General features: G+C 43.6%; 1 protein-coding gene across 2 annotated transcripts; it reads left to right on the forward strand.

Moving 5' to 3' along the window:
- The first annotated feature begins 208 nt into the window (after positions 1-208).
- Positions 209-14,656, forward strand: LOC106567577 (smoothelin-like protein 2). 2 transcript variants are annotated; one of them, XM_045693469.1, is made up of 10 exons: positions 209-1,462; positions 9,051-9,195; positions 9,340-9,534; positions 10,029-10,370; positions 10,514-10,576; positions 10,798-10,843; positions 10,921-11,115; positions 12,286-12,400; positions 12,730-12,881; positions 13,006-14,656. In XM_045693469.1, exons 1-10 carry the CDS (start codon positions 767-769, stop codon positions 13,130-13,132), a joined length of 2,076 nt encoding a protein of 691 aa, XP_045549425.1. In that variant the 5' UTR covers positions 209-766; the 3' UTR covers positions 13,133-14,656. The 2 variants fall into 2 exon arrangements, with proteins under 2 accessions (XP_045549425.1, XP_013992535.2); XM_014137060.2 differs by having other exon boundaries at positions 210-1,462; positions 10,511-10,576; positions 13,006-14,655.
- The last annotated feature ends 421 nt before the right edge of the window (positions 14,657-15,077 follow it).

Genomic DNA, 15,077 nt, shown 5'->3' on the forward strand with positions numbered 1-15,077 from the left:
TGTAAATGCTTTCTGAGGGCACAGTCATGTGAAATCACTTGTTCAGGCTTGCCATTCCCTTATTTTATATTGGGCACATTAAGGCAATGTAAACTTCCCTCTCCTTCCTACACACACACACACACACACACACACACACACACACACACACACACACACACACACACACACACACACACACACACACACACACACACACACACACACACACTTTTTCAAGCAGAGTGCGAAGAAGGGCGGGGTGCTGCATGAAGTCTGTACCCTCCCCTTTTACTCCCTCCTCCCCCTTATTCCCCTGATACAAAAATGAACCTGCTCACGAGGCTGGTGGTTTAAAGCAGAGCTGCACAGCATACAGAACACACTCACACACAGTAGAGAAAGTCTCATGACATTACATTAGAGGTGTGTGGATGCACTCCACACAAACACATAAACACACACTCATATAAACATACACATGTGTGGACTGGACTGCTCCACTACTGGACCTCTCACTCAGCAGTACCCTCCAAAAAGGTTTGTTTGATATGTCTACCTCCTCAAATGATAACTTGGTTTTGTAGGGTATCATTTTGCATCTCCTATCTTTTTGAACAGAGCCACGGAGCCTAGAAATAACAGCTCTTGTCCTCTGTGGAGTTTAATTGGGCTTAAATGGCTTGGCTGCTTAGGAATCTATCTTCTAGCACATTCCTTTAAAACCCTTCTAACTGTGCTGGGAAACGGTTATAGAACACCTAAAACTCCCCCTTTTAAGACCTCTATGTGGACTAAACAACAGAGAAAGAGGGAGACCTATCTATCCCTCCCTTCATCACCTCCTTTCAGCAGTCCAGGCAGGAGAAACCTTGGGAGAGAAGGAGAAGAGGAGGAAAGAACAGTAGAGCTGGCGCCACCGTCTATTAAACCTATCCACCACTTAATTTCCTGTAATCTGGGGGTTACTGTTGCTAGTGGGGACATGGACACTTCTACACCTGTGTTGGCTGCCGGGGACAAAGTGTGTGACAAGACGGTGTGCGAGGCACTGGGCCACCTCGAAGCTACACTGGCGGCGGCGGTGCGCGAGTTGCATGTGGACGTGAGCGCCTTCAAGCAGGGTGTGGAGCGGCGGGTGGACGAGGCGTGCCAGGCACAGGGACCCCTGGCCGAGGCTCTTCAGCGGCTAACGCAGGAGAACCTGCAGCTCCGGAGCCAGCTGGAGGTGCTGGTCTGCCTGATGGAGGGTCTGACGGGAAGAGTGGTGGACAGAAGCGCCCTCGAGGAGAGGGCCAGTAGGGGATGGATCCCCATGACTTCGTCACAGGGGACGGTGAACATAAGCCAGGGGAGCCCCTCCACCATGGTCCTCTCTGGACTGTCGGAGTCTGGTTCTTCTGGTCTTGGTTATGATGCCTCTAGTTCTACATCAGCGTTTCTCTCCAGCAGAGAGCCAATGGGGGATACCAGCATGCCTAATGTGAGTATTACCTTGTTACTGGAGAAGATATTGTCCCATTTTAGTATAATTTGGTAGAATGCAAGGGAATGTCATCTGGGAGAACTGAAAGCCTCTCACTCGTGTTTGTGTGCGAGTATGCACGTGTTTGCGTGTGCGTGTGTGTGAGAAAGAGAGATTGAGACAGTGCTAAGTTGTAAATCTGTTGTCTCTCAGTGGGGAAAGTGTTGCCCCTGGTCATTCACTCTAAAGCTCTAGGCTTAGTGCTGTACTAATGAAATATAGTTGTGAGCAGCAATATAATCGCTTTACAGGATACCGAAAGGACACGAGATCAGTTGGATAACAAAGCAAGCACTCGATCATGTAGGAACTATCTTCCTTTATGTGCAATCAGTGAAAGCATTACCATGTTGATTTAAATCTTAATTGGTACAATCCACATTAGCGTTCCAAAATACTTCAATACACTTTCACAGCTGTAATACACTGACTGTGCAAGTGGCAGGACTTCCGATTTCTCATTTTACAGAATAAAATATCCACTTTTCACTACGTTCAGACCAAATAATAGGGCAACAATATGTGATTATACAGATATACTAATCACAATATTTCACATTGTTAATCTGCATAATTTGTATCTTATCTAACATTCATTTGCACCAGACAAAGTCCACTTGATTGATAGTTATTGCTCTAGTATCCTATGGTGCCACTGGTGCCGATGACATCTATAGTGCCACCAACGGGTCTGTTGCAGTGACTTCATATTCACACAGCTTCTAAGGACATATACAAAAGGTTTACATACCACATGTCATTGCCCCATGTCCATCGGTTCAGTTCTAGTAGCCAGTTGTTGCCAATGGTGGAGACAGCTACAGGGCTTGATGTGCATTTCTTTAGCCACTTGTCCTTCGAACAAGTAGGATCGTTTTTTTTTAGCACACTTTCCAAAAATCAAAAATTAGGTCGAACACCATGGGCCATTAAAGGTGACTGAAAAGTGTGTTGTATGATGCAAGGAACCACCTTACCATTTGTTTAGCATGAGGAACGACACCTACAGTACATACACAGCTTCAACTCTCTTAAATCAAACAGGGCGGCGGATTTGACGGTTTAAGTGAGAATGCTTATAACGCGCCACCTATAGGCCAATCCGTGCCTTTAGTTTACAAAAAGAGTTAACCAATCTATGCTTGAGTTATTTGACCATGTCAAGGGAAAAATGATCTAAGAATAACAATAGGTTTTACAGCATTTCTGCAGATTCATTGTGAACCCCTAATTGCGTGTAACTACATTAGGCAGTAATGGGACAAAGGCAAGCTACCCATCCTCTACCTGAATGATATAATATAAACATGTCACTTTTTGCTTTTGGAGACACTCCAAAAAACAACTAATTCAAACAGTCTATGTATGGGTATCTATTTTCCTTTTATGGCTATTTTTAAGTGTACTTTTCGTACCCTACACCTTAAACTAACTGGACATGCTTACGTACACTACTTCTAATCTTTCATTGAATCCAAAGATATATTTCTGTCTGTGTGTTTTTACCCTCATCCATTCCCCTCTCTCCGCTCCTCCTGTCCCCCCAAGAGGGCACATGTATTTTTGGCAGGGCAGGCCTGATTGATGGCCCTGGTCCTGGACTTTTGGATTGGAGCTGGTTTGGGTGTGTGTGGTTCAGTATACATTTTAGTAGCACCACAAATTCCCAGCTAACGTAACTTCCCATAACTGACGTCATGTTGCAACTCTGGATGTATAGAAACAGAAAGAGGGGGGGACCAGAGAGAAAGGCTGGAAGAAGAGACGGACATAGCAGCAACCCAACTCCACCTTTCCCAGCACCCTCATCGCTCTCCATATATTTCCCATAATGCTCGTATAGTGAGGTTGATGAGTGTTTACGTCAGCCTTGTTACGGGTTAACAAAGTTGTGCATAGGTGACCTCACCACAGTCAACTGTGTCGTTTTTGTCATGTTTGGATGGAGGTGAAGGTCAATGCTAAGAATGTGAGAGGGGGATAGATAAATGGATGAGAAAATTAGGTCTGAGATTGCCACTACAAGGTTTGCTGAAATGTCAGCATGTACACAGTGGTGTAAAAAGTACTCAAATGTCATATTTGACTAAAACTAAAGATACTTTAATATAAAATGACTCAAGTAAAAGTGAAAGTTACCCAGTAAAATGCTACTTGAGTATAAGTCTAAAAGTATTTGGTTTTAAATATACTAAGTAAATGGAATTGCTAAAATGTACTTAAGTATCAAAAGTAAAATTATAAACCATTTCAAATTCCTTATATTAAGTAAACCAGACGGTTCAATTTTATTTTATTTATTTGTTGGCGGTGTTGGAGTCTGCCATGGGGTACACTCCAACACTCAGACATAATTTACAAATGAAGCATTTGTGTTTAGTGAGTCTGCCAGATCAGAGGCAGTAGGGATGACCAGGGATGTTATCTTGATAAGTGTGTGAAATTGAGATTTTCCTGTCAAAATGTCACAAGTACTTTTGGGTATCAGGGAAAATGGATGGAGTAAAAAGTACATTATTTTCTTTAGTAATATAAAAGTTGGCAAAAACATAAATAGTAAAGTACAGATACCCCAAAAAACTACTTAAGTAGTACTTTAAAGTATTTTTGCATTCGGAAAGTATTCAGACCGCTTCACTTTTTCCACATTTTGTTACATTACAGCCATATTGTAAAATTGATTAAATACATTGTTTTCCTCATCAATCTACACACAATATCTCATAATGACAAAGCAAAAACAGGTTTGTAGAAATTTTTGCAAATGTATTAAAAACAGATACCTTATTTACATAAGCCTTTGCTATGAGATTCGAAATTGAGCTCATGTGCATCCTGTTTTCATTGATCATCCTTGAGATGTTTCTACGACTTGATTGGAGTCCACCTGTGGTAAATTCAATTGATTGGACATGATTTGGAAAGGCACACACCTGTCTATATAAGGTCCTACAGTTGACAGTGCATGTCAGAGAAAAACCAAGCCATGAAGTCAAAGGAATTGTCCATAGAGCTCCGAGACAGGATTATGTCGAGGCACAGATCTCGGGAAGGGTACCAAAACATTTCTGCAAAATTGGAGGTCCCCAAGAACACAGTGGCCTCCATCATTCTTAAATGGCAGAAGTTTGGAACTACCAAGACTCTTCCTAGAGCTGGTCGCTCGGCCAAACTGAGCAATCGGGGGAAAGGGGCCTTGGTTAGGTAGATTACCAAAAACCCAATGGTCAACGCTGGAAGAGCTCCAGAGTTCCTCTGTGGAAATGGGAGAACCTTCCAGAAGGACAATCATCTTTACAATACTCCACTAATCAGGTCTTTATAGTACAGTGGCCAGACAGAAGCAATTCCTCAGTAAAAGGCACATGACAGCCTGCTTGGAGTTTGCCAAAAGGTACCTAAAGTACTCTCAGACCGTGAGAAACAAGATTCTCTGGTCTGATGAAACCAAGATTGAACTATTTTGCCTGAATGCCAAGCGTCACGTCTGGAGGAAACCAGGCACCATCCCTACGTTGAAGCATGGTGGTGGCAGCATCATGTTGTGGGGATGTTTTTCAGCGGCAGGGACTGGGAGGCTAGTCAGGATCGAGGGAAAGATGAACGGAGCAAAGTACAGCGAGATCTTTGATGAAAACCTGATCCGGAGCTTTCAGGACCTCAGACTGGGGGCGAAGGTTCACCTTCCAACCAGACAACGACCCTAAGCACACAGCCAAGACAACGCATGAGTAACTTTGGGACAAGTCTCTGAATGAGTAGCCCAGCCAGAGCCCGGACTTGAACCCGATCGAACATCTCTGGAGAGACCTGAAAATAGCTATGCAGCGACACTCCCCATCCACCCTGACAGAGCTTGAGAGGATCTGCAGAGAAGAATAGGAGAAACTCCCCAAATACAGGTATTCCAAGCTTGTAGCGTCATACCCAAGAAGACTCGTGGCTGTAATCGCTGCCAAAGGTGCTTCAACAAAGTACTGAGTAAAGGGTCTGAATACTTACGTAAATGTCATATTTCAGTTTGTATTTTTTTGTTGTTCTAAAACCAGTTTTTGCTTTGTCATTATGGGGTATTGTGTGTAGATTAATGAGAAGAGAAAAAAATTTAATCAATTTAATTTTAGAATAAGGCTGTAATGTAACAAAATGTGTTAGAAGTCAAGCGGTCTGAATTTTTTCCAAATGAACTGTATCTGGTAGTATGAAGATAAGAGGTTATTTTAGGTTGTGCCTGGTCAGGTCTGGATTGTTTGTATTTCATATCAACTGCTCTTGGGGTATGAGAAGGGTTGGTTATTAGAACGATTATAGGATTAATGGTTGGTAGGGTTATGATAGGAAGATGATAGGTGGTAGGTAATAATCTGACATCATGTATTGTTATAACTTATTTGACTCCCACCCCTATCGTTATCACTCACTGAGCAGACTCACTTGAATTTGTTATTTGGATCTACAATCAAATAAAGAATTAGGCTTACAAGGGGTACACACACTAACACACAGCAAGTACCATGTAGAGGCCCTAAAGGAGCTCTTTTGGGTCTCCATATCTCTTCACTTCAGCACAAGGGAATGCTTCATCCAACCAATCCCAGTCCTGAATTCAGCGTCCTGACAAGACGGAAAGTAGAATTCCGACTACCCGTCAATATCCCCCTGATCCAGATTGCCAGCTGTTCCCCTCTGAAAACACACACCCTGCCAACATTCCACAGCACTGTTGTCACCTGGCTGATCCCCCATCATCCCTGACTACTCAATGATCCAGTCTGATAGAAATGCGCTCCTACGTGTGTGTGTGCATCTTGAAACCCTAACCCTGTATTTCCTTGTGAATCTAAATAACATGTTAGAATGTGGGTGTGTGACTGTGTTTGGCTATGTTTGTGTGGTGGCGTGTTTCTGAGAGAGGGAGAGAGAGACTATAAGTAAAAGAGATTCGGAGAGAGGGTATGGGATAAAGAGGTTAAGAAGCAGACGGGGAGACAGATCGAGAGCGATAGTTATACAGTAGGTATGTCAGTTGCACACACAGATCATTGCTACTGCTAATCCCTAGCCTCTGCTGTCCCTCTGCTATGAGTTGATGACTTGACTGGGCTCTCATCGTGGCTCTATCGCTGGCAGACGCAGCCAGTCAGGAAAGCCATGGGAGGATAACAGGAGAGACTGCCAGTCCAGCAGGCTCTGAAGTACGAAGTTCTGGCACTGAATGATAGCATTGGAACTGTTTGCCTTTCCCACTACTAACTCCTGATCTCAAAAGGCCCCGTTTGGGCCTATGCTAGGATCTAAGAGGAGTGGGGGACTGATTACAAATCCAAAATAGCTTCAGGACTTAAACCTGGTCTCTCCACACCTGTCAGTTAGACCCATGCTTTGAGCCCCAGTGCCACTAAAGACCAGAGTCACAATGGGGACTTATGGAGACCCAAAGACCAGTAAGAATAATACCATTTCCAAACCAAATGTCCAATTTTGATATTGTCAAGGGTAGTCAAAATGGCTCTGTTTTTTGTCTTTGGGTCACCTAAAAGACCTAAAGCTGTTCTTTAGTTTGTTTCCACCCCGTTTTCAATTTGCTAATCTGGCCATTTAAGGCTATGCTAGATTCTAAGGCTATGCTCCTGGTGATATTTTGAGCCTGTAGCAGATTCCAGTTGGTTTGGCCTTTGATAAGTTGCTGGTTCCCTCTGGGATGGGGTGTTTGGGCTAAGCTCAGAGACCGGCCAGAGGCCGTCTGCCACGAGGGTAGTGCTGCACTTGAACATACACACACACAGTCTTACTATGGTGGATCTATGGATAACACCAATGGTCCCTGCATATGGGTTTGTTACTGCAGCTGTAATAACGACCATTTCATAAAGACATTATGGTTGTTGTTGCTCTGCTGTTATTAAATTCAAACAAGTTTGAAAGAGAGCATTTTGTCACATATCCATCCAGTGGTTGTGATCGAGATCATCCACTTTCCTCACGGAGGAGGGTAGAGACAGATAGAGGATGGGTAGAGTGCAGGAGATCTCAAACTTCAGATACAGCTAGACAGAGCGAGCCAGAGAATCACTAAGGCAAGCACAGACATGTACTTAGATACAGACACTGAGGCAGTCAGCTGAGCTGTTCTAAGAGTGAACAAGTGATAAGACAGACGCCTGCACTGATCCTAAACACATATCAAGGAAAACTCAGATAAAGATTGGAATGGTTTTAGATGGAGGATTACTGGGACCATCAGATTCTTCTTTCTGGATGGATGTAACTCAGGGGCGGACTGAGAGCATAAACCGGCCCCGGCAATTCTGGCCCATTTCAGGTGGGATGGCCCATTTTGGGCTGGTGTCTGTGAAATGGTACAGGGCCATGAGTCGTGCCCACATCATTTATAACAGCTCTCTGTCCTTGTACTCTTGGATTTAATTGCTGGATTTGACACTATTGACCATGATGTCCTTCTGGACAGACTGGAGTGGTGGGTTGACCTCTCCGGTCCAGTTCTAAATTGGTTTTGGACCAATTTAACCTTTCAAGAGTTTTTTCTGTCAACCTTGGTGAACACAACTCAGAGAAAATACATATCACATGTGGTGTTCCACAATGTTTGATTTTAATTCACAGGCAATAAAAACAAAACACCAGGTAAAAAACCTAGCTGTTATTTTAGATTCTGAACACAATTTCGAATCCCACATTACGAATGTAACCAAAATAGCTTTTCACCACCTGAGGAACATTGCCAAGATGTCTCCGTTTCTCTCTCCGGCGGATACAGAGAGACTCATCCAGACTTTTATTACAAGCTGTCTTGACTACGGTAATGCTCTCCTGTCTGGTCTACCCGAGAAATCCATTGGTCAAATGCAATACATACAGAATGCTGCAGCACGGGTACTGACCAAGACCAGACTGAGATCACACATTACATCGGTTTTAAGGTCTCTGCACTGGCTGCCTGTGAGTTTTGGAATTCATTTTTAGATTCTTCTATTGGTTTTTAAATCAATCCACGATTGTGCACCCCAATACATGTCAGACATGCTTTTAAGTTATGTACCAAGTTAGTCCTTCAGGTCCTCTGGCACTGACTGGCCTTTTAACTATCTCAAAGGCTAGGACCAAGAGGCATGGAGAGGCAGCCTTTAGTTACTATGCCCCCAGCCTCTTGAATAGCCTGCCAGAGAACCTGAGGGGCCTAAACTGTGGACATTTTTAAAAGAAATCTTAAAAAACACCTTTTTAGCTTAGCTTTTCCTTAGGGTGCTTTTTAGTCAATCAGTTTTTATTCTTTAGTTTTTTTATCCTCTTATGTTTGTTGTTTAGTAAATATATATATTTTTTTCTCATAGTTTTTTCCCCCTGTGAAGCACATTGCGTTGGTTGCATACCATGTCTGAAATGTGCTGTATAAATAAAGCTTGATTTGATTATTGTTTCTGATTCAACGTACATTTATTGTACAGGTTTGTTTCATGGTATGCTATTTTAGATTGCCTCTAGTGTAGTAATGGGCACCGTAGTGTATTCTGTTTCTCTTATATAGGGACATAAGGTTGTTGACAAAATGGAAGAGAAAAATGTTGCTGCTGTGTGGGAGAATGGACATGAAAATGAACTGAAGTCTGCTGGTCATTCATTAGCAGATGTCACCTCGCCCAAAGCAAGATCGGATTATTTGTATGAATCTGGTGAGTAAAATACATGTAACATACTTGTTTCCTTACCTTGTAAGCAGGCTGTGGACAATTTTGTAAGTCATCTTTTTACACAATTTTCTTCCTTCTTTGACTCTCACCTTTCCTCTTACTGTATGTACACTCCTAACAAATCAGAGGGCTCGTCATTCGGCAATCCTCATCTTCCCTGCACTGCCATGACCAAAAGGGACTCCCCGACTAGCCCCAAACCGCCAGCACAATCTTCTGCTTTGGCCCAAAAGTGTCCTGCTTCAACACCAAAGTCTCCTACCTATCCAATGGCAGACGTCACCACTCCCAAAACAGCACTTGATGCTTTGTTTAGTCCCTGTGAGTATAACAAAATTACATATTCGTTTCCTTAACTTGTATGCAGCTCTTCTGGGTAATTTTGTATTCATTTTTGAATGAACTATCTCTTTAAGCTGTGCTCTGAAGAATCTAAAGTTAAATTAAGGAACATATCCATGCCTGACTTTGTTGACTTTGTTGTTTCAGCACCAGCATTAAAGAGAGAGACCCTGTGCAAATACGTACATTTACTCCTCAAGGCCTATTACAAGGATCAGATACATAATCATTTTGCTTGCAGTAGGCCTAGATTGTGTAACATTTGATGTATTGTATGTGTCTGTCGTCCACACTCGTTGACACCTTTCCAGGTTCAAATAGTACAGATAAAGCATTTGAAAGAAAAGGAATACTTTTTGAACCCAGGTCTGGTTGACACTGTCCATCTGACCTGATGTCACCCTCTAGTCCAAACCAAATAGCTAAACCCTACCAGCTAACCTTTTTTCCTCTTCTGTCTATTCTCACCAAAGCAGAGAGTTTGCCTGGACAACATCAGGAAGTGAGGTCACCAGTCAGCTGTCATGCAGCTCAGCAAGAGCACCCCACCCCTGTATCTCTGGCCCCGCCCTATGCCCCTGTCAGTGTCATGAGCAAAACTGGCCCCGAGGTACCAACTGCACCAGCCCCAACTCAGTCTCCTGCCGCCCCAACCAGGTCTTCCGCAGCCCCAAGTCAGTCTTCTGCCGCCCAATCTCAGTCTCCTGCAGCCCCTCCATCTCCTGCCCCTGCACCTAAAACACCTAGTCAATCAGTATTTGAGGAGACCAAACCCAAAGCATCAGGAGAATTCCCTTTCAAACGTAGTGAACGTGGTGAGTACCACCGGGACACAAGGACTCCTCTCTCACTACTACAGTATCTTTCATCTTTCCCATTTCTCACTTTATGCTTTCCCATTTCTTTGTCTGACCTCCAGTTCTATGTCAGTTTCTTTCCCTTCCTTCTTTTACAGTAGTACATGCAGTTGAGGCAGCGAGCGCGAGTCTTACCCGTAGCATGAGCTTCACAGCAACCACAGGTAAAAGTAGGAACTGGTCTGTAGGCATAGCATAGTAGTCTTCTGGTCTTCATTGTGTGTTGTACCATCTGTCTTTACCTCTCCTAGTCTTTTCTTCGTTGTCGGGTTAGCATTGTCCTCTCTCTCTCTCTCTCTCTCTCTCTCTCTCTCTCTCTCTCTCTCTCTCTCTCTCTCTCTCTCCCCCCCCCACCCCCCTCTGTCTGTCTCTTTCTCGCTCTCAGAAAAACTCCTACCCCCCAGAAAAGTGCCTCCCCCTGGCACAGACAGGTCAGTCTTTAACATACTAGAAACATACCATAACATACTATAAAAGCGAATGATGTAAATTGTTACATCATCTATAGGAGCATGGACAAGTTCGGCGGTCTGGAAAGTTTTGGCAGTCCGAACAAGTTTGGCATTCTGGACAGGCTTGGTGGTCTGGACAAGTTTGGGGGTGGTGGGGAGCGGAAGCTGCAGAGGTCACAAACACTGCCTCGCAACATCGGGATGCAGGGCAAACGGTCTCTGTTTGAGAGTTTGGCCTACGAGAGTGACAGGTACGGTAGGCACAGTCAGTCACCCTGACTTCACCCATTGTCTCTCTTGCCCACCTTAGCTAACTATTACTTCCTATTGGATAATTGTTAAAGCCAAGTTATATGTTCCCCAACCCTTTACTACATGTATATTATCAATGTCATTAACCATGTTTGCATCCACCGTTTTTATGTGAGTAAAGTCAAACCATATAAAAAAAAAAATCACGACAGCTGTGATGGAAACAGGAAGTTTTGGTACAATTTTATAAAAGCCAACAGATCATTTGTTTGCTCGACATGGTGGGATCATTTTGTGTCAGCAAAATTAATGTGAGAAATGGAGGTGGGAACTCCTTTATGAGCAAATTATTTACACAATAACCATCATATCAAAGCAAACTTGTATCACACGATATGGTGTGTGGTCCTCCCACTATGACTTGGGAAATTATGCTGTTTATTAGGCTACAGATTACTTTCACCACTTCACAGGGTGGTGAAAGTGCACGTTGATGAGCTTGATGCTCCTTTCCAATAAATATCCAGGGTCTTATTCTGGTGACATGATGAGCGATGCTTGGCTGACGTTTGACAATGAAAACATATTCTTGCTCTTATCCATAATAGTCTCATCATGTAGACTAGCCTAACCGCACAGCCTTCCCACACTGTATCTGCGAGCTGTTGGCTGGAGCGCACGCGCCAAGACCAGAGTAGGCATATTTGCTATTAAACACAACAGTTTTTTTTACATGACTATCTGTAGAGTAAAAAATGTGATGGAAACACATTGAAATTTAGATTTTTATTTGGTAAATGAAAAAGTACATTTTTATTTGGTAAACGAAAAAGTACATTTTGGGTGCACTACGTCATCCACAACAAATCTGTTTGGTGGAAACACCACAGATGCAGATTTTAGAATATTCGCAGGAAAATTCTTTATGCGGATTTTAGAATATTTGCATGAAAATCTGTCACCAGTTGGATGGAAACCTAGTTATTGTGTGATATGTCAGACTATTGGGCCCTGTTTATATGCCCCTTAGCAAACAACGCAAACAAAGCGAATTACAGCACAATGAGTGCATACATGAACCCATGACCTTGATGTTGCTGGTACTGTGTTCTCACCAACTAAGCTACACAGCCACAAACAACTGAACACCTCTATGTTCCACTCTGCAGGTCCAAGGCTGCAGGCTCCAAGCCCAAACTGCAGCGCTCTCAGAGTTTCAACAGCGCTAGCAACATCAAGGCAATGCTCCTGGAGTGGTGCCGCTCCAAAACCATTGGCTACCAGGTGAGTCCGGCCTTAGTCCCTCGTGACGGACTGTTCACAATGTGATATAAATGTTAGTTAGCAAACGTGAGATTTTCTTCTGGTTTCCAGTGATTAGCCCATTACAGTCCTTGCCAGGACTTTAGACACCATAGGAGGCTCCATATTCTGATACCATTCACTTTTGTTCATAACTGGACCACGTGTGTTAATCATGCATTTATGTTAATAGAGGATTTACAATCAAATTTGGCCCTTAGTTAGTCAATGTATAGGAATACGCAAGTTTTGAACTGTTTTTCCATGGAAGTAACACTGCATTTGGCTCCTACCATTCTCTCCTCCACCAGAACATAGACATCCACAACTTCTCGTCCAGCTGGTGTGATGGGATGGCATTCGCTGCCCTGGTCCACTCCTTTTTCCCCCTGGTGTTTGACTACAATACACTGAACCCTGCCAATCGCAAACACAACTTTGAAGTGGCCTTCACCACAGCAGAGTAAGTGTGTGTGTGTGTGTGTGTGCGCGTGCACATGTGATCCTGGGACTACTCTGTGGATTACAGTATCATAATATAGATCTACTGGAAAACTTTTTTTTTTTTCTCCTTCCGTCTCTCTCAGGGAGCAAGCCGACTGTGTGCGTCTCATAGAGGTGGAGGATATGATGGTGATGGGTAGCAGACCAGACCCTATGTGTATTTTCACCTACGTCCAGTCCCTCTACAACCACCTCAAGAAGTTTGAGTGACACTCCCATGCAGAGAGGAGCACCCCTACATTGTCTCATGTCGTCAGCAAACCAAAGCACTACTCCCTACTTTGTTCAAATCTTGATAACTGTATATGACGATTGTGCCTGTAGATTTCTATTTGAATTCTTCTGGTCCTGTAATCATGTGCTGTGCATATGGTTTGGGGGATTTATTTTGCCTCATTTAGAAAATAGAGGTAGTGAATTGGGGAAAATATTGGTAGTTTTACAAAGATATTTGTTGACTCAGAGTCAAATGCTGGTTATTTTCTATTGGTATAATACGGATGCATATCATAAAAGAAATAGAACAAGATCTATAAAATAGTGTTTATTAAGCATGAAGCTAGCAAAACACCTGAAAGACATACTTTAGTAGACAATGCAAATGAAAGGTGTACATTTAAAGAAAGGTGGCAGGATCAACGATGTAACATAGGTACCAGAGTGACCAGATCTGAGTTGGTGACTACGACTATTGTGTTGTGTAGAAATGAATTACATTGATCTTTCTAATGTGCATATAAGAAGAGGTTCAAATATACACTCAACAAAAATATAAAACGCGTGCCTCCCGAGTGGCGCAGTGGTCTAAGGCACTGCATGGTAGTGCTAGCTGTGCCACTAGAGATTCTGGTTCGAGTCCAGGCTCTGTCGCAGCCGGCCGCAACCGGGAGACCTATGGGGCGGTGCACAATTGGCCCAGCGTCGGCCCCCAGGGATGTTCTTGTCCCATCGCGCACTAGCGACTCCTGTGGCGTGCCGGGCGCAACGCACGCTGACACGATCACCAGGTGTTTCCTCCGACACATTGGTGCAGCTGGCTTCCGGGTTAAGCCGGCGTTGTGTCAAGAAGCAGTGCGGCTTGACTGGGTTGTGTTTTGGAGGACGCACGGCTCTTGACCTTCGCCTCTCCCGAGGCCGTACGGGAGTTGCAGTGATGGGACAGGACTGTAACTACCAATTGGATACCACGAAATTGGGGAGAAAAAGGGGTAAAAAAATAAATAATTATCATATCAAAAAATATAAAACTATTTCAGATGTTATTGAAATTACAGTTCATATAAGGAAATCAGACAATTGAAATAAATTCATTAGGCCCTAATCTATGGATTTCACATGACTGGAAATACAGATATGCATCTGTTGGTCACAGATACCTTAAAAAAAAGGGAGGGCGTGCATCAGAAAACCAGTCAGTATCTGGTGTGACCACCATTTGTCTCATACAGCACAACATATCTCCTTCGCATAGAGTTGATCAGGCTGTTGATTGTGGCCTGTGGAATGTTGTCCCACTCTTCAATGCCTGTGCGATGTTGCATGATATTGACGGGAACTGGAACACACTGTCACACACGTCGATCCAGAGTATCCCAAACATGCTCAGTGGGTAACATGTCTGGTGAGTATGCAGGCCATGAAAGAACTGGGACATTTTCAGCTTCAAGGAATTGTGTACAGATGCTTGCGACATGGGGCAGTGCATTATCATGCTGAAACATGAGATGATGGCAGCGGATGAATGGCTTTAGGATCTCGTCATGTTATCTCTGTGCATTCAGATTGCCATCAATGAAATGCAATTGTGTTCGTTGTCCGTAGCTTATTCCTGCCCATATCATAACCCCTCCACCACGGCACTCTGTTCACAACATTGATATCAGCAAACCGCTCGCCCACGCAATGCTTTACATGCTGTCTGCCATCTGCCCTGCACAGTTGAAACTGTGATTCATCCGTGAAGAGCACATTTCTCCCATGTGACAATGGCCATCGAAGGTGAGCATTTTCCCACTGAAGACTGTTACGATGACGAACTGCAGTCAGGTCGAGACCCTGGTGAGGAAGACGAGCACCCAGATGAGTTTCCCTGAGATGGTTTCCAAAAGTTTGTGCAGAAATGCTAAATTGTGTAAACCCACAGTTTCATCAGCTG

This window comes from Salmo salar, chromosome ssa13 (genome assembly GCF_905237065.1).
Source record: "Salmo salar chromosome ssa13, Ssal_v3.1, whole genome shotgun sequence".
NCBI classification, from domain to species: Eukaryota; Metazoa; Chordata; class Actinopteri; order Salmoniformes; family Salmonidae; genus Salmo; species Salmo salar.